Source organism: Hyperolius riggenbachi, chromosome 4 (assembly GCF_040937935.1).
Source record: "Hyperolius riggenbachi isolate aHypRig1 chromosome 4, aHypRig1.pri, whole genome shotgun sequence".
Classification (NCBI taxonomy): domain Eukaryota; kingdom Metazoa; phylum Chordata; class Amphibia; order Anura; family Hyperoliidae; genus Hyperolius; species Hyperolius riggenbachi.
In genome coordinates, this window is record NC_090649.1 from 100,536,752 (window position 1) to 100,564,404 (window position 27,653).

The 27,653-nt window shown below is 45.0% G+C and overlaps 1 protein-coding gene across 2 annotated transcripts in view; it reads right to left on the reverse strand.

Moving 5' to 3' along the window:
• The window catches only part of COLEC11 (collectin subfamily member 11), a 66,780-nt gene that overhangs the window by 8,712 nt on the left and 30,415 nt on the right, over positions 1–27,653 (reverse strand). For both annotated transcript variants that reach the window (XM_068280339.1, XM_068280338.1), the window contains exons 2-5: positions 26,395–26,550; positions 20,543–20,614; positions 9,442–9,513; positions 6,209–6,262 (exon numbers count right to left, since the gene is read on the reverse strand). In XM_068280339.1, coding sequence (XP_068136440.1) covers positions 6,209–6,262; positions 9,442–9,513; positions 20,543–20,614; positions 26,395–26,524 — 328 coding nt within the window. In that variant the 5' untranslated portion in view covers positions 26,525–26,550. The remainder of the gene's footprint in view (positions 1–6,208; positions 6,263–9,441; positions 9,514–20,542; positions 20,615–26,394; positions 26,551–27,653) is intronic.

Here is a 27,653-nt window from a genome sequence, read left to right on the forward strand (position 1 = left end):
TGCGGATTGTAGCCTGGACAGCTGTGCTGAAGGGACTTGGACCGGAAGAGTCTCAAATAGGTACAATAGGCGAGGCAATATATTCATCTTAAGTGAGTATATTCTCCCGATCCATGAAATTTTATAAGCTGTCCATTTGTGAAGATCTTGGAGAATTTTCTGAATAAGAGAAGGGAAGTTGTGTTTATAAATGGAGGAGTATGAGGTGGTCAGATTAATCCCTAGGTATTTTAAGGTTTGGGTTCTCCAATTGTAGTTAAAGCGAGATTTTAGGGCAAGTAGCATATTCGGGGGAATTTTGATCGGAAGAGCTTCAGTCTTATCCTTATTTAGCTTAAATCCTGAAATGGTTTCATAAGAGGATATTGTTGAGTGAAGGGCTGGGAGAGAGGTTAAGGGGCTATTGAGGGTGAGCAGAATGTCATCAGCAAAAAGTGAAACTTTGTGCTCGTGACCTCTGTGTTTTATACCTAAAATATATTTATTAAGTCTTATTGCGCTAGCCAGGGGCTCAATACTAATGGCAAAAAGCAGGGGGGACAGTGGGCAGCCCTGTCTAGTGCCATTGTTGATGCTAAAGGGAAGTGGGGGGGCCAAGGGAAGCTTAACTGTGGAAGTAGTGGAAGAGTACAGAAATTTAAGAAGGGTCACAAAGGGACCAGAGAAGCCTTGGTGTTGAAGGACTTTGAAGAGAAAGGACCAGGATAGTCGATCAAAGGCCTTTTCGGCGTCTAGACTTAGGAGAAGAGAAGGTTTACCCCCTCTATTCATAAGTGAAATGAGGTCTATCGCTTTCCTGGTGTTATCTCCTGCTTGGCGTCCCAATATAAAGCCTACTTGGTCGTTATTTATTAGAGATGTAAGAATGGGATTTAGGCGGTTGGCAAGGGTTTTGGTTATTATTTTCAGATCTGAGTTTAAGAGGGAGATTGGCCTATAGCTTTGAGGTAGTTGGGGGTCTTTTCCTTCTTTAGGGATTACTGAGAGAAGGGAAGCTAGCATGGTATGAGGGGGGGTATGCCCCTCCATTATCTTAGAGGCCAGGGTCGCTAGATGGGGGAGTAAGATATGTTGGAACTTCTTATAATAGGTGTAGGGCAATCCATCTGGCCCAGGAGATTTTGACGAAGGAAGTGATTTTAGGACCTCAGCTAGTTCTGTCGTGGTTATGGGGGAGTTGAGTATAGCACGCTGGGGATCTGTGAGTTGGGGCAGGTTTAAGGGTGTCAAAAATGTGTCCACTGCTGATAGGAAGGAAGGATCTTTATCATGATCGGGTAGATTGTAGAGCTGTTCATAGTATTTTGTGAAGATTTGAGCAATCTTTTGGGGGTTGTAGTGTGTATGTCCATCTGGGTCTTTCATGGCATATATGAATTGTTGGGAGCTTTTAGGGTTCAGTTTTCTAGCTAGGATTGTGTGAGGTTTGTTTCCTCTTTCATAGAAAAGCTGTTTGGTCCAGCGGAGGCTTTTTTCAATCTGGGTGGATTGTTGGGAGCGTATGTTTTGTTTCAGTTGTTGTAGCTGAGTGAAATGATGTTGAGTTGGGTCTAGTTTGTATAAGTTTTGGGCTTTAGATAAGGCCGTGTGGAGGGATAGTAGTTTTTGGGAGGACAGTTTTTTCCTTCTGGACCCCTCTGCTATGAAAAGGCCTCTAATGAAGGCCTTGTGTGATTCCCAAAGGATGCCATAGGATGAGACCGAATCAGTATTTGTCTGGAAAAATGACTGTAATTCTTTAGTGAATTCAGAGACGAGGTTTTTATCCTGAAGTAGCGTCTCATTCAGTCTCCAATATAGGGGTTTGTGTGGTCTATGAAGCCAATCTATCTCCAAAGTGACGCTATGGTGGTCAGACCAGGCTACCGGGTGGATATCTGAATCCTTAATTAAAGGGATTAGTGCAGCGTTAGAGAAAAAATAGTCCAGCCTTGAGTGGGAAGCGTGTGGAGGCGAATAGAAAGTGTATTCTGTTGAAGTAGGGTTGTTGATTCTCCAGATATCTAGGAGCCTATATTTTCTCATTAAAATTCTAAACTTACGAGAATTTCGATCATGTGTGGAAGCTGAGGATGGCGACGCAGGAGAGCTACGATCCATGGTAGATGAGAATGCTAAGTTAAAGTCGCCTCCTAGGAGGAGAGTACCTGAGGAGATTTTGTGAAGTTTTATTAGGAAGGAGGAGAGAAAGGATACCTGTTGGGAGTTGGGGGCATAGATATTGGCTAAAGTGACAGGTTTACCGGCTAATGTACCTGTTAGGATTAAATAGCGTCCTTTGGGGTCCTGTATGGTTTTGTTTATCTGTAGGGGGAGAGTGTTTTTAATTAAAATTGCAACTGCCGCTCGAGTATTTGGTCCCGAGGCCAAATATGTCCCTGAGTAGAGTCTATCTCCTAGTCGCACTGAGTCATGTGCGCATAGACGAGTCTCTTGAAGCATAGCTATGTCTATGTCCATTCTCTTGAGATCTCGGAGGAGTGAGACTCTCTTCTGGGGTAGATTTAGACCCTTTACGTTTAATGTCAGAAGTTTAACCATAGTCCATGGAGGTGAGATAGCTACGTGGTAGGAGAGGTACCGAACACTGCGCCCTAGGGAGGGGAGGAGAGAAGGAGTGGGGAGGATACAAAGCCAAAGACATAGCAAGGTAAAACTTAAACCAATATGATAACAACCATACAATAAATTCTGAAAGACAAAAGCCTCTGTGAAAAATGAGGCCACATATGATGACAACTAAAAGTAGTTGTCGAAGTGAGGTCATCCCAGGGGAGTCCAGACACTCAGGGGGCCAGGACAACCTAGGGATGAGTCTCCGGAGGCGAATGCTGGAGCACCAGGATGGACGCCCAGGAGCCCGACACCAGCATGGTGAGAAAGGATTACCCGGGATCCTCAAACATAGGAAAAAACATGCATCCGGTTTGAGAATACGGTACAATATACTATCATTTCACATCCTCTAGAAGGATATGTGACATTGTAGTAAAGTAAGATCATTTTAGACTTGTTTTAGCTAAGAACAGCCAAGTGGATAACAACAATAAGTAATGCAGGTAAATAGGTAGTGTTAACGGGTATGTTAAGGCTCGTGCCGCAGTTAGAGGTTCTGGAAATTTTCAGGTGGAGAGAGCTTCCATATCCTCCAGTCCCTGTGGGAATGTGAGACTTCTAACTGGAGCTTTAGGCCCCTCAGATATATGGCGGACTTTCCTCGGCGGGGAGGATGTGGTAGGTGAGCGGAGGTTTGAGTCAGGTAGAGGAGGGGGCATCTTAAGGCCCATTTGTCTGAGAAACAGAGGAGCATTATCGATGTCTGAGAGGGAAAAAGTCATTCCGTTCCTGATCACGATAAGGCGGAAGGGGAATCCCCACTTATATGGGATGTGAGAGTCTCTGAGTAGCTGTGTAACGGGTTTGAGAGCTCTTCTCTTTGCCAATGTTATTAATGATAAATCATTGTAAACATGCAGCTCATCTCCTTTGAAGGTGACTGATGGGGATTTTCGCAGGGCTTGTAAAACAGCCTCTTTGGCTTCATAGTAGTGGAGTCTGGTGATAATATCTTTTGGTCTCTGTGCAGAGGGTGAGCGTTCCCCCAAGGATCTGTGAGCCCTGTCTAGTCTCCATAGCTCGTCAGGGACATCTGGGGCTACAGATTTGAAGAATTCAGTAAGGTGTGAGACGATTTGATCAGGTTTGACTGACATTGAAACCCCTTTGATTCTTAGCTTTTGTCGTCTCTCTCTGTTTTCCGTGTCTTCTTGGGCTGAGCGGAGTGAGCTAAGGTCTGAAAGCATAATCTGTTGTTCCTCCTCTAGCTCAGCTTGTTTCAGTAATATAGTGTCCACTTTCCCTTCTAAAGTGTTTGTGCGATTGCCCAGCCCTGTCAGCTCTGTCTTTAGGTCCTGCAGCGCTGATATCATGAGCTGCTGCAGGGACTCATGCATGGAGCGATAATGCCTCTCTAGGGTGGTCTCCAGCACTGAGGCTGTGATCGGGGTAGTGTCGCTGGACATACTGGCCTGTGAGGGAGGAGGAGACTCGGCGTGGCCTAGGCTGTCAGCGCCATCTTGGGAGCCAGCGTGGGAGACAAACCGGTCCATCGTACCTCTTTGTGTGGCGGTTTTGGACTGCACTTTAGGCGGCATCTGCTGCGGGGAGGGCTGAGGTAGAGGACCCGATAGGAGCCGCGTGTCAGCTGCGGAGGTTTAGCGTATGGCGGGTCAGGTTGCGGTATTGCGGGCAGGAGCTCCTCTCTCAAGCGGCCATCTCAGTCGCGCCGCGCATGCGCCTCCCTGACCTTCATTTCTTAAAGTAATGATGGCCACTCGTTTTTCTTTACTTAGCTGCTTTTTTTTGCCATAATACAAATTCTAACAGTCTATTCAGTAGGACTACTAGCTGTGTATCCACCTGACTTCTCCACAACACAACTGATGGCCCCAACCCCATTTATAAGGCGAGAAATCCTACTTATTAGACCTGACAGGGCACAGCTGTGAAGTGAAAACCATTTCAGGTGATTACCTCTTGAAGCTCATCAAGAGAATGACAAGAGTGGGCAAAGCAGTAATCAAAGCAAAAGGTGGCTACTTTGAAGAACCTAGAATATGACATATTTTCAGTTGTTTCACACTTTTTGGTTATGTACTATACTTCCACATGTGTTAATTAATAGTTTGGGTGCCTTTAGTGTGAATCTACAATGTTCATAGTCATGAAAATAAAGAAAACTCTTTGAATGAGAAGGTGTGTCCAAACTTTTGGTCTGTACTGTATATATATATATATATATATATATATACCCATAGCCCACTGGCCGCTCCTGATAGCCCACTGGCCGCTCCTGAGTTAAATCAGGTCTAAAACAAAACTGTGTGTTTACCAAGTACAGTATAACCATTAAAGTTGACCATACAAAAGCAGAACAAGCAGAGCCCTCTGCATCATAACTGCAGCTGGTATGTTCCAATTGAGTTTTGACCAGATTCATATGTATAGTATAGCTTGAATCTTTCTGGGTATAATGAAAGTGATTATAGGAGAGCCAGATGCACAGATTTGTTGGTCACTGTCTCATAGACTATGGTTGAGCTCTTTTGCAACAATAATTACACTGGTAGTGTGTTTGACCTTGCTATACCCCTTTTTTATGGACTTTTTTGCTCAGATACCAGTAATCATATTTATGCCCATTAGTACTTTAATACTGTGAAGTCCTGGAAGTCTCATGGACAGGAAACAAAGGGGAATTTGCCTTGTGTCATAGACACCAGTTAAAACCTGATAGAAGATGTATCTTTTGCTCACTAAATCAAAACCGGTCTGGATGGAATTTTACTTTCATGTGTAGAGCTGTAGTGTATTATGCAACACAAATGACTTACTCTAGACTAAAGAGACACAAACCAATAATACAGGAAGAGAAGTGGTCCTAGATTTAAGGAGGCAAAATTACATTTAGCACTGCTTTTTAATAAAGGGCGTTTTGGTCTCTTGAAGCTCTTTATACCTTCCAGGTGGTTCTGGGTTACCATGAGCTTCCTGGGTATTCCTTAGTACTGGTTCAAGCCCTATCCCATAGACCAATAATTCTGAAAAAGGCTGTGTGACAAACAGAACATGGCTGCTCTCATCGTATCACAGGAATAAATAATCATAAACTGTTGAAGCTGTTTGCAGCTAGATTTACTGAGTAAACTATCTAAACTTTACATGAGATATATAGACAGGTTACTTGTTATAGTTAGCTTTTCATCTTGGAACTGCTTTAAGATCTTGTAAAATACCAGCCGTGACTTGGATCTTGGCTTTGCACAAGGCATACTAACAAGCTTGCTCATCTAGCACCATCCTTTATACTACAATTGCTGGGACAGTCACGGTCTATGGAAGACAGCAGAACACTTGTGCCATACCTGACTAGTCAGTAGAATTATCTGCAGACATAGAGTGTGTGGGCAGTAAGATTGCCATTTGCTGTTGAATGGTCCACAGCCGCCTATGTGTAACGCCCGGAGGTGTGTCCGACGCCGCTGTGTGCCATTTCCTTTTAATGGGGATTGAGTTTTTACCTTCTGTGTGATTTAGAAATAAAGTTAAAAATGATTATGAAGATACACGTGATTTAGTATTATTTGGAAAAGGACACATATCTTCACATTATAAAAAATACTCAAAATTGAACATGTCATAAGCATACCTGGCTCTCCATTTGGACCTGGTGGACCCATATCGCCAATATCTCCTTTTTCACCTAAAAAATACATTGCAGTTTTGTATTATTATTCTTTCCTGCAAAGCTTAGTTGGGTGATTTAAACAAACCTCTAACTAAAATTACAGAAAAATGACTGGTCAGAGTGGGGGCAGCCATAGTTGCTAATAATATGGCATTAGATTAAATTGCTACATCACGGTTTCCTTGTTTTAGTTTATCTTGAGTCAAAACAAAAAGAAAAACTCCAGAGCAATGTTTTGTATTTGCGGCGAATGATAAGCAAAAAATCCTCTTAACATGTAAATCTCTACTCGCCCAGAACGGGAAAGGAAATGTAGCCTATCAAAGCTGTAGCCAGTAGCAGGCCAGTTGGGCAGCAGCCAGAGGCTGTGATTGGCTAAATTTCCTCCCTTGGTCGTTGGATATTTGCACATTGGGAGAAGAGTTTGCTCAGCACTATTTATGATAAGATGGGCCTTATTACTTTTTTACTCAAAAAATTAAAGCATTTAGTAATGTGTCCTACTGATGTATGTTAAGTGTGATTTTTCTGGTCGTGCTGTCCTAATACTGACCCCTCCTATAACTCTGTATGCCCTTCTCAGTATCCTGTACTCCATTACAACAAAGTCACGCTCCCCATCCAGCACTTCATACTGAGTATCAATGACCTCTAGCAATTAATAGACTAAGAGGGAAAGGTTAGTGGCTGTAACAGCAACAACCCACTTCCAGATGGTGGAGACAAGAGCAATCACAGGCTTCTTCAGAGAAGTGACAGCAGGAAGCCAGGCCACCAGGGCTGGATTTCTGGAAAGGCTATAAGGGCCCGGGCCTTGGGCGGCTGCAATCTAAGGTGGCACCTGGTCATGGAAAAGAGGAGTTGCTGCATATGAAAGAGGAGGGTGAAATGGGGAACACATGAAAAGGGGAAACTGATGCCCAAAAGAGTTTTCATGAAAGAGAGGAGTTGCTGTACATGGATGATACACATGGAGGAGGGGCTGCACATGGAATGGGAGGGGCTCTGCTGCACATGAAAGGGGAGCCACAACATCCTTGCCCCAGGGGAATAAGAAGTATAAATCCGGGCTTGCAGGCCACTACGATGATGTGGTGGCTCTGGTCAAGTATCTGATGGAGGACTGGGGATAAGCCCCAGCAGGGCCGGGCCGAGGCATAGGCTGGAGAGGCTCCAGCCTCAGGGCGCAGTGTAGGAGGGGGCGCACAATTCATTCAGCTGTCATTCCTAATTGTGTTTGAAGCAGAAGGAAATAAGAAAAGGGGATACATGGCAGTGACTGCAAGCCATATAACTAGATATTAAGGTGTTGGGGAGGTTGTGGGCCCTGTGGCACCTCTTAGTCTAATAGCAATCAGTGAGTGACAGCTGGGGTGGCAGGGATGAAGGGGCGCACTTTGGTGTCTCAGCCTTGGGTGCTGGAGGACCTTGTCCCGCCTCTGAGCCCCAGTATAACATTATTTCTGGAACTATAGGGTCCATGCAATTATAACAGGAGAATTAGGAAATAAGGATTTCTACCTATTGGTTGGGCATCAAGGAGGGGAGAAAACAATTTAGAGTACATGGACTTTAAAAATGATGAAAAACCATCCTTATACTAACTAGCATGTCAGTTTATATCCACATAGCAAAAAGACTACATGAATGCAGCTTTCCACCTAGAAGTTCAGCTGTCCACATGTATAATAATTATAATTCTAATATTTGTATATTGTTTTACTCCTGTTTGACATGCTTGAGAGCTGCAGCCACTACGGGTGGCACTCAGTTGGCCATCCTGCAGTGCTAGGGAGCCTTGCCCAATGACTCCTTACTGAATAGGTACCGGCTTACTAATCAGGAAGAGCCGAGATTCAAACTCTGGTCTCCTATGTAAATAATGCTTTATGCAAGGCCGGATTTATGATAAGGCACTATAGGCATGTGCCTACAGGTGCATGATGATGGAAAGCTCACTCCCTTCCCCGAGCACCTCCCTCTTTCCCAATGCTTGAGTCCTGAGCGTAAATGAGAGGTTACTTACCAAGCTCTTGGAACTCCACTGATGAGATCTCCCTTCACTCAGGGGCACCACTAGATGCTTAATACTGAGGGTACCTCTGGCTACCTAATGCTAAGGGGCACCTGTAGCTACCTATGACAGGCAAGGGAAGTTCACAACAAAATGATCTATATCTTGTTTTTTTCACCACCACTTAGGCTTTCTTTGGGTGGTATGTTTTGCCAAGAATTATTTTATTCTAAATGCATTTTAACAGGAAAAATTAAGAAAAAAAGTGGGAAAAATTCATTATTTATCAGTTTTCGGCCATTATAGATTTAAAATAATAATTAAAACCCATCTATTGTATTTGCCCATTGTCCTGGTTATTACAACATTTAAAATATTTCCCTAGTACAATGTACTGCGACAATTTTTTGGGGGGAAATAAAGGTGCATTTTCGTAGTTTTGCTTCTATCACTAATTACAAGGGCATACTTTCGAAAATAACAGCAATATACCCTCTTGACATACATATTTAAAAAGTTCAGTCCCTAAGGTAACTAACGTATTTTTTTTAATTGTCATTTTTTTTTATGCAAAAGTTTTATTTGGGTAACTATGGGAGAGTGTGGCAGGTATGGGGTTAAATTTAATGGTATGTGTAGGTTTTTAAATAAAAAAAAATATATAAATATCTTCCTGCGTGTACTGTTAGTATGCTAACAGGAAGTATTGCGTGTATGTGTTAGTTTTGTTATTACAATGACCGCAGGCATCTCATTGATACTGACACTTTTATCAATTAATGGCAACTGCGTTCCCATACACTGATCAGTGTACTAGTACACCGCCACGGGGAAGCCATGCAAGCTGCCCATTAAGATGAATAGAGGAGTATCTACGTCTCTGGAATGGGACCAGTCTTGCAGCAGGGCATAGATATACTGCTGCAAACACGGCTAGTGGTTAATGTGTCCTTCTTTCTTATCTCAAAAAAAATGGGAGGTTTGGATAAAGGCACTGTGCTCTGAAGAGCAGAAAGTGTACAACAATATCCAGGTAAATGGCTGAGATCAGTCAGGTATCACTCTGATAAGTTGTAAAAGGAATTTATAAGAACTAAGTCAGTAAACTGGACCTAACATGAGTAGGCTTGTTAGCATGCAGGTCACACCTACCATCTAATACTGTTTCACAATTCAGTACCTTTGGAACCGATGGGGCCGATTTTCCCATGGCGACCCATGCCTCCCTTCATTCCTTTTTCCCCTATTTCTCCTGAAAAATAAGACCAGAATTTTTCACGATTCTATTAATAATATTGCCAGTAAAATACAGCGCTAAAGTGCATTAAAATCTGACATCTATAATACATACAATTTTCATATGACCACACTGTAACACAGCCACTGTATTTTTCTGTAAAATGCTGCCACATGGTTTCAGTAGACTGGATCAGAGACTGCAGAAAATGTAAAGTATACGTAAAGGGTTACTCCAGCTAAGATGATCAGCACAGGAGCTTGGATGAAGATCATGTATGTTCTTTTATTTAATTAAGCGACGTGTTTCATGGAGGTCCCCATCAGCGTAATTAAATAAAAGAACATACATAACCTTCACCCACGCTCCTGCACTGATCTTCTTAGCGTCAGCCACCCGCTGCCTAGCAACCAAGCGGTGTGAGCAGTATTGTTACACAGCGGCTTGATGCTTTGGCTATGTCTCTCCCTTCTCTATGAAAACTGGTGGCCGTGAAGCGGTGCATCCTGCTTTTCCTAACTTGCTGACCCTCTCCCACCAGTAGACTACTGGAAGCCTATACTGAGGGAGGATCGCCTACCACAGATGGTGAGCCCTGTCCCCGGCTATTCAAGTGGGACGCATGTCACTACAGGCTGTTTTCCTCACAGCCACAACTAAGGAGGTGAGACCTCTCCTGAATAGGAACCTTCACTGTCCATTATACATGCTGAAAGTGCTGTCTTTCTTTCCTGTTCCTTTTTGCAGCGGATCCTGAGCAGCCAAGCCTTATATACCGCCTGATCGCACTGCACAGCGAGCCTCGCCAACTCCCACTTTCTTTCTTGTTCCAATACATACCAAGGACAACTGCAATGTACGAGAGGTGTAATCAGACTAATGGTGCCCATCAGAGATGGCCCAAACCTCCGATTTTCGGTTTACGAACCGCAAATGCGAACTTCCGCAGACGTTCAATTTGCGCAAACCTTTGCGAACCGCAATAGACTTCAAATGGGAAAGCGAACTTCAACTGCAGATGAATGTCAGTTAAACAAGGTGTGTATGATGATCTGCAGATCTCATAGACTATCATTGCAATTTGCAGGAATGGATTTTTGGCAGGAACAGATCTTTTGCAGATACTGATCTTTTGTGTCTGTACAGCATCTTTGTGTGCAGCATCTTGCAAAGATTTTTTTTCTGATGGGGAGTTCAGCTCCATAGAATAGACTGTATAGGCATGGCTCTCATACTACATGAAGGGGGTAAAATTGGTCTGTGATCTTTCATTTTCAAAAGACTATGGTCTGATGTGTGTATGTGGCCTAAGGCTCATACAGACATCAGACAATAGTCTTTGGAAAATGAAAGATCACTGACCTATCTTACCACCCTTCATGTAGTATGAGAGCCATACCTACACAGTCTACTCTATGGAACTGAACTTCCCATCAGATAGAAATCTTTGTAAGATGCTGCACACACAGATGCTGTACAGACACAAAAGATCAGTATCTGCAAAAGATCTGTTCCTGCCAAAAATCCATTCCTGCAAATTGCAATGATAGTCTATGAGATCTGCAGATCATCATACACACATGATTTAACTGGCATTCATCTGCAGATCAAGCAATCATCCGCAGATCTGAAAATCCATCCTGGTGGATCTGATCTGCAGATGAATGTCAGTTAAATCGTGTGTGTATGATGATCTGCAGACCTCATAGACTATGAATGCAATTTGCAGGAATGGATGTTTGGCAGAAACAGATCTTTTGCAGCTACAGATCTTTTGAGTGTGTGCAGCATGTTTGTGTGCAGCATCTTGCAAAGATTTTTTTTTTTCTGATGTGGAGTTCAGCTCCATAGAAAAGACTGTGTAGAGTATGGCTCTCATACTACATGAAGGGTGGTAAGATTGGTCTATGATCTTTCATTTTCCAAAGACTATAGTCTGATGTGTGTATGCACCTTTAGTCACAGCAGTGGTAGCATCAGTTTTAGTGTTGGTTTTTTATAAATAATAATACTGCTGCTTGTGTGTTTGAATAATTCGAAATTTTAACATCTTTATTTAAAAAGATTTCTCTCTTTAGACATCCTTTAAAAAAATGAAATCTTCTGAAAATATTTTTAAGTCCATGGGACAGAAATTAAAATAAAAAAAGTACATTCAACAGAATAATGTGATGCAATACAATTATGAGTAAACTACTGAAACAGCACAACCTAGTGGCAAATTTGATGACAGCAGTCCAGGTAGGAATTAAAGTGAAATTTAAATTTTATTAAACTAAGTAGTAAACAAACACTCACTGAGCTTTTTATCAGGAACATTATACTTAAAGAGGAACTGTAGTGAAAATAACATTATTAATAAAAAACATATGTGTATGGGGGAGGGGTGTAGGGCTAATTTTACCAAGGACAAAAGTAAACATTGAGCACAATAGCCTCGATTCATAAAGCATTACCGCATTCGGTAATGCAGAAAACAGCTGACTTTACTGAGAACTTAGGAAAATGTCAATTCATACAGGCTGTCACCGCATGGAAAGCTGAAATTACTGAGCAGTGAAGACTACAACATGCGGTAAAGCCCTGAAACATTACCGGCGGCTCTGGTCTGTCAGAAACAGTGCCGAAGCTGTGCGGAGTCGTGACTCACAGAAGCAGAGAGGGATAATTTATGACTGACAGGAGCAGAGAGCCAATAGAAACAACCTCTGTCTCCTTCAAAGTCCCGCTGTACGGATGTTGATAGGTTGTGATGCCTTCTCCGGAGGGCCAAGATTTTCTACCCCCCCCCCCAAGGCAGCAGAGAGAACAGAACAAAAAAGAGGTTTTCCCCTGGAGCCCTTCAGACATTTAACCCTTTAGGTTCCTGTTTGAAGATGCAGAGGAGCTAGTGGGGAAATCACCTAAGCATGACATGTGTAATGTTTCTTGCAGTTCATGTAAGCTGTGGCAATAAAATAAAATGTTAAGAAAGACTAATTTACAGATTCAAAGGGAGCAGAGAAAGTATAAAAACAGTGTAACAAACATGTACATTCTAAAGGGATGCCGGGGATGCTTCTTACTATTGTAATGCCTTCACTGCACGGAACAGCATGTAACAACACAGAGACAACTCCACACTGCTCTGCTGTTACCGAACAGGTTTTTGTCATTTGAAGCCAGTAAATTACTGAAGTTTTACCTCACCTTTGAAAATTGTTATGAATTAGCAAACAAAATACTGAATGCGGTATTTTAACAACTAGATTTTTTTTATCGCACAGCTTTCTATAAATCGATTCCTTTGTTACATTTAGATAATTAAAAAAAATAAAAAACACATCTTGAGGCTGAGCTTTATGCATGAATCAGACAAAAGTCCTGACATTTGTTTTAAAGTGGACCTGAACTCTTGCACAGGACAGAAGGAAAAGACAGAGAAATGCAGCCTGTATGTATTTAGAGAATTTAGCCTGATTCCCCCTCATCTGCAATTAATCACAACTGTAGTTTGATCTCTCAGGTGTGTCAACTGGCTACCTCGGCTGCCTCCTGCCTTAGATGTTAACCCTATGTCTGCTTCCATAAAAGCAGGAAGTAGACACACTGCAGATTTATTGCAGGTTTTGTGTCAGCTGGAATAAAGAAATGTTTTGTTTAAATGTTATTATGCTTTTACTTATCTTTTAGAGTTCAGGTCCGCTTTAATACTACCAGCATTGCCACTGTCCTGGAGACATAACACATACCATAAACACAGCCATCGTAATGAGGTGTGGTGTAAGTTCATTCTTTTTGTTAGAGGATAGGAGTTCTGCTCAGCGACATCCAGGCCACACATGTCACAGGCCTGAAGCATCTGATAAGGATATGTTTTGGTTACAGCTCCCTCTGGTGGTGATAAACGCATGCATTATTATCACGGTACAGCATTTATGGAGCTGGGGATGCAGCCATCCTGGAAAGGCGTAATTTTGGTGCATTATGTTTTCTATGGTTCTGAATAAATATAAGCTCTCCAGATCTCTCCTCCACCAGCCACCCATAAAGAAACACAGCTTAAGCAGATGCAGCAGTGGCTCCTCTTGTTAATTTGATGTATGAAATGTCACAGTTTATAGATGTCAGAAAAGTAACACATGATGGGGAAGCCGGTTCTTCAATAAAACCTCTCCAGCAGACTTTATGTTACTATTATCAGAGCCTATGCACAAAACGGGAAAGCAATAATGGCAGCTCTATTTCTCTCTCAGCATCCAAGGCTCCGGCCCGGCATTCACTGGGGTTTATGAGCAGGGGCGGCGCCAGGGGGGTGCTTGGGGGTGCTCGAGCACCCCCTAGAATTGTCCAAGCACCCCCAAAGCACCCCCTGGAGTGAACTGACTTCAGGCGTCTAAAAGACGCCAAGTCAGTTCACACCGGCAGCACGGAGCAGCAGGCAGGGCTACGGTAAGATGGCCGCCCGGAGCCCTGTTCTGCAGACTTCGGGCGGCCATTTTCCCGTAGCCTTGCTCTCTGCATGCAGGCAGGAAGTCTCGTGGTGACGTCGGGAAGGAAGAGGATCGTGGGCGCGCGGGCGCTGCGCGCCACAATGAGGTCGGGACTCGGGACAGGAGGTCGGGAAAGAAGGTCTTCTGGCTGTAGGTGAGTAAATGGGTTTTTCTTTTCTTTTTCAGGTGATGCGGATTGTGCATATTGGGGTCATATCTGCTACGGATTGTGCATATTGGGGTCATATCTGCTACGGATTGTGCATATTGGGGTCATATCTGCTACGGATTGTGCATATTGGGGCGATATCTGCTACCGATTGTGCATATTGGGGTCATTTCTGCTACCGATTGTGCATATTGGGGTCATTTCTGCTACCGATTGTGCATATTGGGGTCATTTCTGCTACCGATTGTGCATATTGGGGTCATATCTGCTACCGATTGTGCATATTGGGGTCATATCTGCTACCGATTGTGCATATTGGGGTCATATCTGCTACCGATTGTGCATATTGGGGTCATATCTGCTACCGATTGTGCATATTGGGGTCATATCTGCTACCGATTGTGCATATTGGGGTCATATCTGCTACCGATTGTGCATATTGGGGTCATTTCTGCTACGGATTGTGCATATTGGGGTCATATCTGCTACGGATTGTGCATATTGGGGTCATATCTGCTACGGATTGTGCATATTGGGGTCATATCTGCTACGGATTGTGCATATTGGGGCGATATCTGCTACCGATTGTGCATATTGGGGTCATTTCTGCTACCGATTGTGCATATTGGGGCCATATCTGCTACCGATTGTGCATATTGGGGCCATATCTGCTACCGATTCTGCATATTGGGACCATATCTGCTACCGATTGTGCATATTGGGACCATATCTGCTACCGATTCTGCATATTGGGACCATATCTGCTACCGATTGTGCATATTGGGACCATATCTGCTACCGATTGTGCATATTGGGGCCATATCTGATACCGATTGTGCATATTGGGGCCATATCTGCTACCGATTGTGCATATTGGGGTCATATCTGCTACCGATTGTGCATATTGGGGTCATATCTGCTACCGATTGTGCATATTGGGGTCATATCTGCTACCGATTGTGCATATTGGGGCTATATCTGATAACGATTGTGCATATTGGGGCTATATCTGATAACGATTGTGCATATTGGGGCCATATCTGATAACGATTGTGCATATTGGGGCCATATCTGATAACGATTGTGCATATTGGGGCCATATCTGATAACGATTGTGCATATTGGGGCCATATCTGATAACGATTGTGCATATTGGGGCCATATCTGATAACGATTGTGCATATTGGGGCCATATCTGATAACGATTGTGCATATTGGGGCCATATCTGATAACGATTGTGCATATTGGGGCCATATCTGATAACGATTGTGCATATTGGGGCCATATCTGATAACGATTGTGCATATTGGGGCCATATCTGATAACGATTGTGCATATTGGGGCCATATCTGATAACGATTGTGCATATTGGGGCCATATCTGATAACGATTGTGCATATTGGGGCCATATCTGATAACGATTGTGCATATTGGGGCCATATCTGATAACGATTGTGCATATTGGGGCCATATCTGATAACGATTGTGCATATTGGGGCCATATCTGATAACGATTGTGCATATTGGGGCCATATCTGATAACGATTGTGCATATTGGGGTCATTGGACGTGTTTTTTGTTAAAATCTGCTCACATTACGTGTATTTTCTTGAGAAAACCTGCACAATTATGTGAATTTTCTGGGAAAAGGGTCACCAAAACTTGGGCCCTCTGTCTTTGCGTTGCACTTTTAAAGGGAACCCGAGGTGAGAATAATATTGAGGCTGCCATATTTATCTCCCTTTAAGCAATACCAGTTGCCTGGCTGCGGTGCTGGTCCTCTGCCTCTTATTCTTTCAACCATAGACCCTGAACAAGCATGCAGCAGGTCAGGGGTTTCTGACAATATTGTCAGAACTGACAAGATTAGCTGCATGGCTTGTTTCTGGTGTAATTCAGTTCACTACTACAGCCAAATAGATCAGCAGGGCTGCCAGGCAACTAGTATTGTTTAAAAGGAAATAAATATGGCAGCCACCATATCACTCTCACCCTGGGTTCACGTTAAATTACAGTTAGCCCCGCCCTCACCCGGTCATGACCACGCCCATTTTTTCGCCGCGGCGCGCTTCGCGCGCCGCAGGTTGTAGCCACACCCATTTTTGGCGCGGCGCGCGAAGCGCGCCGCAGGTCGTCAGCTCCCCCGGAAATTGGTCCAGCACCTGCATAGCACCCCCTAAAAAAAATTCCTGGAGCCGCCACTGTTTATGAGCGACCGTGATTGTTACTATGATTTCCTAACAACCGTCAGTATTAAAAATAGAAGTCTGTAGGAAATGTTTTAGTGGACTGCATACTAACTAAAGAGGTGTAAAAAAATTACTGTCACCCATAAGAGCGCATGAAAGAAACGGCATATATACAGGCACGTGCACAGGGGGGTGCTCTGGGTGCCCAGGCACCCCCCTTTTTAAAACCTTCAAAAAAGGCCCACTCGCGATGCAAAATAAGCTCCGCCCCTACCGCGGTAAGCCCCGCCCACCCGCGGGAAGCTCCGCCCTCACCTGGGATACTTTTAAGTGAAGAGGCCCAGACAGGAATCCTAGTGTGGCATACTGACCTCTCCCTCCACCTAGGACCCATACTGACCTCTACCTCCCCCAGCACCCACAGTGACCTCTCCCTCCACCTAGTACCCAGTGACCACTCCCTCCCCTAGCACTCACAGTGACCTCTCCCTCTACCTAGGACCCATACTGACCTCTTCCTACCCAGTACCCACAGTGACATCTCCCTTCACTTAGCACCCACAGTGACCTCTCCCTCCTCCTAGCACCTACAGTGACCTCTCTCTTACCCAGCACCCACAGTGACCTCTCCCTCCACCTAGCACCCACAGTGACCTCTCCCTCCACCTGGGACCCATAGTGACCTCTCCCTCCACCTGGGACCCATAGTGACCTCTCCCTCCCCAGCACCCATAGTGACCTCTCCTTCCCCCAGCACCCATAGTGACCTCTCCCTCCACCTAGGACCCACAGTGACCTCTCCCTCCACCTAGGACCCATACTGACCTCTCCCCCAGCACCCACAGAGACATCTCCATCCACCTAGCACCAACAGTGACTTCTCCCTCCACCTAGCACCCACAGTGACCTCTCCATCCACCTAGCACCAACAGTGACCTCTCCATCCACCTAGCACCCACAGTGACCTCTCCATCCACCTAGCACCAACAGTGACTTCTCCATCCACCTAGGACCCATACTGACCTCTCCCTCCCCAGCACCCACAGTGACCTCTCCCTCCATCTAGCACCCACAGTGACCTCTCCCTCCACCTAGCACCCACAGTGACCACTCCCTCCACCTAGCACCCACAGTGACCTCTCCCTCCACCTGGGACCCATAGTGACCTCTCCCTCCCCAGCACCCACAGTGACCTCTCCCTCCACCTAGCACCAACAGTGACTTCTCCCTCCACCTAGCACCCACAGTGACCTCTCCATCCACCTAGCACCAACAGTGACCTCTCCATCCACCTAGCACCCACAGTGACCTCTCCATCCGCCTAGCACCAACAGTGACTTCTCCCTCCACCTAGGACCCATACTGACCTCTCCCTCCCCAGCACCCACAGTGACCTCTCCCTCCATCTAGCACCCACAGTGACCTCTCCCTCCACCTAGCACCCACAGTGACCTCTCCCTCCACCTGGGACCCATAGTGACCTCTCCCTCCCCAGCACCCACAGTGACCTCTCCCTCCCCCAGCACCCACAGTGACCTCTCTCTTACTCAGCACCCACAGTGACCTCTCTCTTACCCAGCACCCACAGTGACCTCTCCCTCTATCTAGCACCCACAGTGACCTCTCCCTCCACCTAGCACCCACAGTGACCTCTCCTTCCACCTGGGACCCATAGTGACCTCTCTCTCCCCCAGCACCCACAGTGACCTCTCCCCTCTATCTAGCACCTACAATGACCTCTCCCCTCCATCTAGCACCCACAGTGACCTCTCCCTCCACCTGGGACCCATTGTGACCTCTCCCTCCCCAGCCAGCACCCACAGTGACCTCTCCCTCCCCCAGCACCCACAGTGACCTCTCCCTCCACCTAGCACCCACAGTGACCTCTCCCTCCCCAGCTCTAGCAGTGATCCTGCCTACCCCAGCACCCACACTGACCTATCCCTCCCCCAGGACCCACAGTGATTTTTACCTCCCCCAGTGGCTACCCTCCTGTCCCCTGCAGCACCCACAGGGACCTCCCATCCCAAAAGCAGCACCTACAGTGACCTCTCCCATTGCCAGCGCCCACAGTGGCTTCTCCCAACACCCTGCATCCACTCCCTCCTCCAGTAACCACACTGACTTCTCCCAGCACCCACAGTGGCCTACCCTTCCCCCAGCATCCACACTGACCTCTACCTCCCTTAGCAGCAACTATGCCATTCATAGCAGCACCCTTAGTGGCCTCCCCTTCCTCCAGCACCCTCAATGACCTCTACCTCCCCAAAGACCCACAGTGACCTCCCCCCAAGCACCCACAGTGACCTCCCTTTCCTCCAGCACCCATACTGACCTCTACCTCCCTTAGCAGCAACTATGCCATTCATAGCAGCACCCATAGTGACCTCCCACCCCCTGCACCCACAATGACCTCTACCTCCCAATACCCACAGTGATCTCCCTCAAATGACCCACAGTAACCTCCCTTTCCTCCAGCACCTATACTGACCTCTACTTTCCACAGCACCCACAGTTACTTCTCCCCCCAGCACCCACAGTGACCTACCCTTCCCCCATCAACCACACTGACCTCGACCTCCCCTAGCAGCAACTATGCCATTCATAGCAGTACCCACAGTGACCTCCCACCCCCTGCACCCACAGCAATCCCAGCAATATTCAGCACCCACATTAAACTTAACCAGTAACCCCCACTATAGCAAGCACCCAGTACTTGCACCAAGCACCCTGCACCTAATACTAACATATGGTCTCAATATGGCACTTAGTACTTGCATCAAACAGCCACATGACACCCAATACCTGCACCCCTTTACCCTATAGCTGGCACCCAGTACTCACACCTACATGGCACAGAACTTGCACCCAGCTCTGACATGTCACTCACTACTCACACCTGCACACAGCCTTCACATGGCACCCACTCACATAACCAGTACTAGCACCCGAAGTACCTGCACTCAGAACCCACGTGACACACAACACCCACCCAGAGCTAGCACCCAGTGCCGGCATGGCACCAAGTATTTGCACCTATGTGATACCCAGTACCTGCACCCAACACCCACATGTTTCATCTGCAGTAGTTCCAGTTGCACTAAGCCTCCACTTGGTGCCCAGCACCCACACCAAGCACTCACATATGACATCCAGTACTTGCACTCAGAACTCAAAAGGGACTGAGTACCTGCAATCAACACCTACATGATAGTTGATACACACCCATACAGCCAGAATCCACATGACACCCTGTGCCAGCACCCAGAACCCACGTGGCACCCAGCATCTGCATTCAGCAGCATAACAATCAATACCCCCCTAGCCAGAAATGAGGAAGGGGGAGGGGCATGTGGCGGAAGCCATTGCCAGGACCCTTTTTTAAATTTGAGCACCCCCCACTTAAGGACCCTCTGCACGGCCCTGCATATATATATATATATATATATATATATATATATATATATATATATATATATATATATATATATATATATACAGAGATGTACCCAGATCACAGAAAGGCCTGCGCAGTAGAGCAGACCTAATCGGCCTTGGCTATTTCCACCTTAGCCCCAACGGAGAGCTGCTACTGCGCCTGCGCTGGGTGGCGGTAGGTAAATATTTACCATTGTTCGAGGGTTTTTTTTGTTGCAGGCTTGCTTTAACAATTTCTGCCTACTCTATGACTATCAATTAACTGACAGCAATAAACACACAAAATAGGTTGTGAGTTTTCCACTCTGTCTGAAACTGAAATAAAAGTACAGCATTTGGATGTGCTGGAAAACCTAGCCACAGGGAATTCATGCACCACACTGAGTCGGTGCTATATAGTTCAGCACTGACCCTCAACTCTTACCCCTTGACTGCAGCTAATTTCTGCAGGTAATGGAGGGCCTAATGTTTGCCACATCGGCAGCTGTCAGAAACTATGGCCTCAGGACCGCTTGTATTTACAAGGGTCCCATAAACAAGCTACAAATGGTGTGCCCATGTATGTACATCACCTGACAATAGTCTATGGGAGCCATGACTGATGGACTTAGAAGCAGTGCTCCAGTCCTAGCTCCATCTCTGACAAAGACATTACCACCCCCACTCCAGCATGCTATAAGTTCATGTAGATAAGTGCGCATTAGTTCATTTTATGTGTCATTCATTAACATCATAACAAGTCATATGTGTATACAAAGCTGGATAGACAAGTCACCTTTTTCTCCTGGCGGACCAACTCTTCCTGGTCTCCCTGGCGCCCCTTTCTCTCCTTTTTCTCCCATTTCCCCTGTAAATGCAATGCAGAGTCATTTTATGAACAATTAAATCAATAAAGTTTTGCAATACGCAGTTACCCAGACAATGACTGATTTAGACTAATGAGCTCTCTTGCTTGTTTAGATTTATCTTAAACTACCACAAACCTAGACATGCAATCTGTCTTTGATGCCCTGGAACCTCTCCTCACATCATCCTTCAGTTACCCAGACTCGGAAGCTACACACTACCACCGCTCAATCACAAAAGCAATGGATGCTATCGCCCCTTTTACCAATGCCCGCCCTCATCATGTCAGTCAGCAACCTTGGCTGACCAAAGCTACTATACAGCTGAAAAGCTATTAACCAGTTAAAAAGACAAAGGGGCATTCAGGGGCCATCTTAACCAAAAATCTGACATGTGTACTGGTGTACCCTAACTATTGCTTAGAGATCTGCTATGCTGGGTCTCTAAGGGCCCATTTGCACTAAGCACGAATATGCAGCATTTCCCCACATCCAAGCTGCCCATTTCGTCAATAGCATGGCATCAGAATCGCATGCAGGTGCAATTCTGGGCAGCATGCAGCAGTTTTTCATACCACGCAACTGAATCCCTATAGCCTTGCAGGGCACAGCAATAGCAATTTGGCTGTGGCTTTGCAACAGCACAGGTGCCACGTCCAATTTGCAAATAAGCCCTTAATGAGCAAGTGCATTTTTCTCATGAGAACCCTGTCCACCAATCCCTCATGTTCCACCTTGCTGTCACTCTTCCCCCTCTCCACAGAAACAGTACAGGCCACTTATGTGTGAGCAAATATACCTGAGCAATTTTTTTGTATAGCACTTGTTGCCTGCAATGTCGCACCTAAGCATTGACCTTAATCCTCACAGGCATCACTAATAGTGTATATGTGTGTGTGTGTGTGTAAAGTTATTCCCACAGAGTGTGCAGGCATAATGCACACATTTTTTTTTTCATAGCATGATAAAGAACTGCTAAATAATGTGTCCATTACCACACCAATTATCCAGAAATGCACTGTAGAAAATGCATTTATATACATTATATATTACAACGCAGATATGTGAGCATGCCAATGCAAATGTATGGACTGTGCATTCACATACAGTATGGGTCTGTTTCCACTACATTATAGCAACAAAGGACTTTTTAGCTTAAATAAGGGCCTCACAGGATCCAAAAATACAAAACCTTTATTGTGGACCAAATTCACGGCAATCAACATACATTAAAATAACTTAAAAACTGAGAATCTCCGGAGTCTCTCATCCACCCCTCGCATATCACACCATGCACACCAATCATGCCATATTCATCACTCAGCGCTGTATATGATAGTAGCCACTGTATTGCACATATGCAATATTGCCCCTGACGTCACTCTGACATCACTCTGAGGAAGCCTATTGGCGAAACATGTAAGTGGGAGGAGCTCCAGGAGACCGGTCTCGCCCACCATCAGTGGCATAGGAGCGCTCGATCCCCGCCGTTACGCTGAACACATGGTTCTAGGAGGGTGGATCGCGCTCAGCACCGGCAGCCATTCGTGCCAAGAAGTTGTCTAGGTGCTGTGTACGGGAGCAGCAACAAACGCCTGTATCTACGACAACTACCGCGGACCGCAGAGTGTCGGGGACCTGCGAGTCCTAGCGGTTTCAAGAGGTTTGCGAGTAGCTGACTCCACAGGAATACAAGTAAGCCAAAAAGCTATATGAGGTCGTGGGGATCTGTCATTCATATGAACTACTAATAGTGCACTATTAAGCCTCTGGAAGAGACTCATACTGTAACAATGGAAGCTGTTTTTTAGCAAGCTGGGACTGTTTGAGATCTACTTTTTCTTGGTTTTTCCCTCTTTATGCAAAAGTAGTGGACTGACACATCAATCTTTCCCCATATTGGAAGGAAAAATTACTAGAGCAAGCTGCCTTATGCATATGCTTATTTCTTTAAAGGGACAGTGCAAGTAAATCATATGTGCAATACAGTTGCTACTATCATATACAGCGCTGAGTGATGAATATGGCATGATTGGTGTGCATGGTATGATATGCGAGGGGTGGATGAGAGACTCCGGAGATTCTCAGTTTTTAAGTTATTTTAATGTATGTTGATTGCCGTGAATTTGGTCCACAATAAAGGTTTTGTATTTTTGGATCCTGTGAGGCCCTTATTTAAGCTAAAAAGTCCTTTGTTGCTATAATTCTGTGTTCAGGTTTTTAGGGCCCCATAAGCTGATAAAAAGGAGGGGTGACATTGCTCCCGTAGTAAGTTTATTCAGCTTGGATCCTATACTTGAGGACTGCCCCTCTTTTTTTTTTTTTTGTTTTTTTTTTGTTTGTTAATTTCCTGTTTCCACTACACACAGATTGGATGCAGAATGGATGCATAGAAACTGACTCCAATGAATGGCTATGGGAAAATCTGCATCAGAAAAATAGCATTTAGTGGAAACAGGCATTCATTGGAGTCCGTTTTTCTGCATCCATTCTGCATCCAATCTGCGTGTAGTGGAAACAAGCCCTAATAACGCAGCAACACTAATAGGCGTTGATGCCCTAACTGCCGGGAATATTGCTGTGCACAGGCAGAGCACGGCAATATCACCATTACTACCAGCAGTGGTGTACCAAGCTGAAGCAGAACTTGGTGGTGGTGCAGGACAAGATGCCGTAACCTTCAAAGACTCACTCACAAAGTCAATTCTACACCGTTCCATAGAAGTGCAAGGGTTAAACATTGCATGAAATAGGGGCGTGAGGAGGAATGGGCGCCGGGTAAAGGGAAATAAGTCTAAATATGATAAATATGAATTGGGTGCCAAATGAAAATGAAAACATACTGACAGTGGTAATGGCGATAGTAAAACATTGGTAAATGTTACTGATATTTTACTACAACTAAACCTAACCCTACTCTCACAAAGAACCATCCCCCCTCTGATGCCTAACCCTAAAACCCCTCCCTTCCTGAAGCCAAACCTTAAAACCCCCCTTCCTGATGCCTAACCCTCAGTGGCATAGCTAAGGAGATGTGGGCCCCGATGCAAGTTTTACAATGGGGCCCCCCATGCACTCTATACATAACAACTGATATGGCGCACCAAAACCTGCCAATGGCATCTACAGTGTAAGAGGTACAAGAAGGGGATGGGGAACAGTTTGTTAATGATTACCACTATTCAAAGTATCTATAGAAGTTATTAATATGAGGATAGGACCAATAGAGAGCTAATACTGTAGTTGAGGGAGGGCCCTTCGGGGCCCCTCTGGCCCAAGGGCCCTGATGCGGTCGCTACCTCTGCAGCCCTATTGCTACGCCCCTGCCAAACCCTAAAACCCTCCTTCCTGTCTCCAAACCTTAAACCCCCTCCTTCCTGAAGCCTAACCCTAAAATCCCCCTTCCGGATGCCTGGCCTAACCCCCCTTCTTGATGCCTAACCCTAAAATCTCTCTTCCTGGTGCCTGACCCTAACCCCCCCCCCCCTTCTTGATGCCTAACCCTAAAACCCCCTACCTAATGCCTAACCCCCCTTCCTAATGCCTTACCCTAAATTCCCCCTTCCTGACATCTAACCCTAGAATTCCCATTCCTGACGACTAATGTTAAACCCCCCTTTCTGATGGCTAATTTTAACTACCTCCCCACGTCTCTACCCACGCTGTAATTAAACGTAAATATAAAAAAATTATATGTTTCAAAAAACGAAACATTTAAAAATGATACATTTCAGAAACCAAAAATTCCAATTGGACAGGCCCATGATCTGCTATCTGGTTCCCAAATTTCTGCTTTTGGTGTCCAATAGATAATATTTGTATTAGCGCCTATGAGGTGCCCAAATTGTTCATTAAAGAGACATTGAAGCAAAAAAAAATTATGATATAGTGAATTGGTTGTGTAGTACGGATAATTACTGGAGCTTTAGTACCAAAGAAAATATTCTCATATTTTTATTTTCAGTTATATAGTGTTTTTTATAACATTGCATAATTCTCTAATGTTTGCAGTTTACACACTGCTCAGCATTCTAAATGATTTTACAGAGCAGGCCAGTGAATTTTTGAATTGTCTTCTGCAGAGAAAAAGAAAATACAGGGACTGAAAGTTGCGATAACAAGCTACAGAAGACAGAGCTCTCTGCAACTTTGAAAGTCGTGGAGCTAAATGGCTCTTTTGCATAGATAACAACTGGAGTTTCTTAAAGCGGACCCAAACCAAACATTTTTTTAATTCAAAATATTTAGTTGCACTACTCTGACACATACAAACATAAATAAACACTCCTTCAAGCCTATGAGCATTTCAGTGCATGCTTTTCACCCTTCTCTGTTCATAACTAGGGTTTTACAGGGAGCAGCCATTATTAATTCCTCCTTTGCTGGACACCATCTACTCCACCAGTTTGCCGGATTCTGTCCCGGCAATATGAAAGGAAGGGAGGGGTTCCTCAAATAAATGTAAAATATTTTATATTTGTCATCATGCAGATGAAAAAGGCTGCTATTTATTATTATAATTTAGAAAATAGATTTTATTTCTGAAATCTTGTATTTTTACTTTAACTCTTCCTGTACTGGAAACAATATTAGACTTATGCCTCTGCTCCTAATGTTTTATTTCTTAGCTGTACTACACATACAAATCATTATATCATATATCATACAGAAGACAGAGCTCTCTGCGACTTTGATAGTCGTGGAGCTTGAAGGGACTCCGAGCTCTACTTAAAAAGTAAAATAGTACTCACCCGGGGCTTTCTTTAGCCCAGCGCTGGTCGGGAGGTCCCATGACGTGCCCTGGCTCCTCTCCTAGGCCCCGCTCCGGATTGGCTGGCTGGCGGCAGCCGGGCGACACTCGGCCGAGTGTCGGGCTCCTTCTTCCTGGTATGACGCGGCTGACGTCACCACGCCGGCCGCCTCGCGTTATCACACCGGCGTGAAAGTACGGCGCATGCGCGCTTTATACGCGCATGCGCCGTACTTTGACGCTGGCCGCCGTGATGACGCGAGGCGGCCGGCGTGGTGATGTCAGCCGCGTCATACCAGGAAGAAGGAGCCCGACACTGGGCCGAGTGTCGTCCGGCTGCCGCCGGCCAGCCATTCCGGAGCGGGGCCTAGGAGAGGAGCCAGGGCGCCGTCGTGGGACCTCCCGACCAGCGCTGGGCTAAAGAAAGCCCCGGGTGAGTACTATTTTACTTTTTAAGTAGAGCTCGGAGTCCCTTTAATGGCTCTTTTGCATAGATAACATCTGGAATTTCTAAACTCTTCCTGTACTGGAAACAATATTATACTTATGTCTCTGCTCATAATGTTTTATTTCTTAGTTGTACTACACATACAAATCATTATATCATTTTTTTTTTTCGCTTCACTGTCTCTATAACCGCAGGCAACCGAGCTATTCTGCGGCTGAGCGGTCAGTGGTTCCAATTATGTGTGTTATATGTCCAGTTTTCCTTCATAAATTAATCCTTGCATTTCAATGGACCAGTGTAGAGGGGACTACAGCTGGAGGGTCTGTGAGCGGCAGCAGGGGGTCGAAAGGACGCTTTGGGAAGAATCATTAGGATCCAGAGGCTTCCCTCTCGTAAGGTAAGCATACTGTATGTTTCTGAACCCGCGCTTTGGCTTGGGATCTCTTTAAACTTCAAAATTCATGAGAATATGTGGTGAAGACGTAAACATGCAAAAATGTGTTACAAAATAGCAGAAAGCAAATTATTACTGACAGGTATAGGAACATTTTGTAAAAAAGTAAAGAATGGGCAAAAGAAGGTACCTTTCAGACCTGGCACCAGTATCTGAACAGAGCATGACTCATCCGCTATGTGCTGACAATAGCCAGATCCCAGTAGTATCAGGAGCAGCAGGTTAATGAAAGTCGCCACAGAAATCACAAGAGTCTTCATAATGAGGCCTTGTAGGTCATTGACTCCTGAGGAGAAGAATGTATAAACACAGTGACTGAATTAGGCCCACCACATTGGCAGTGTTGTCACAGTCTTTACTGGAAGGTCCATCTGAATTGTACAGAGTGCGTACTGCTCACTCATTCTGTTATCTGGAGCTGACAGCTTATCATAAACAAAATATACACTGTCCATCCGGCTGCTCTGTCATTACTTCATACATGAGCCGTCCACACTGAACTGACATGGATAAACTGATTTACAGTACTTCAAATATAACTCTGTATAAAACACTGCGTTTAGTAAAAAATAACTACTGTCTGCCTTTTGTTTTAAATGTGGTTGAGGGTAAAGGCATCTAATTTTCGCCAATAACAGTTGCCAACACAATATTTACCGTACATTTTTTAATACAAGCTATTTTTTTTATAGACATGCTATACAGTCTACAATGGTGATGTATTCTTAAAAGGACAGATGTGAGGGAAAAACATCTACTTACCAGAGCTTCCTCCAGCACCTGGCAGCCGATATGTCCCTTGCTGGAGCTCCACTCCCAGCCCGTGTCCCCTCCGTTGCAGATGCCCACCTCGCCAGTTCGCCATCTATTACGCCTGCGCTAGCGTGCGGCCGCGCCGCTTGCAATCGTGCTCACGTGGCTTGGAGCATTCTGGCGGAGAAGGCACCAGGCCACTTGAGCGTGATTAGTTAAGTAGATCTTTTTTTTTTTTTTACTCACATCTGTACTTTAAAGTGAACTAAGTAAATTAATTAAAATAAACACATGATAAAACTGCAATGAATATTAAATACTTACCTTGGCATCAGTCCCTAACAAAAGCCTTGTTCGGCCTGTGAGTTTAGGTGGATGGCCTTGTCTTGGTAGGTTTACAGTTGTGCCATACTCCTTCCATTTCTTAATGATCACTTGAACAGTGCTCCATGGGATGTTCAAGGCTTTGGCAATCTTTTTGTAGCCTAAGCCTGCTTTAAATTTCTCAATAACTTTATCCCTGACCTGTCTGGTGTGTTCTCTGGACTTCATGGTGTTGTTGCTCCCAATATTCTCTTAGACAACCTCTGAGGCCCTCACAGAGCAGCTGTATTTGTACTGACATTAGATTACACA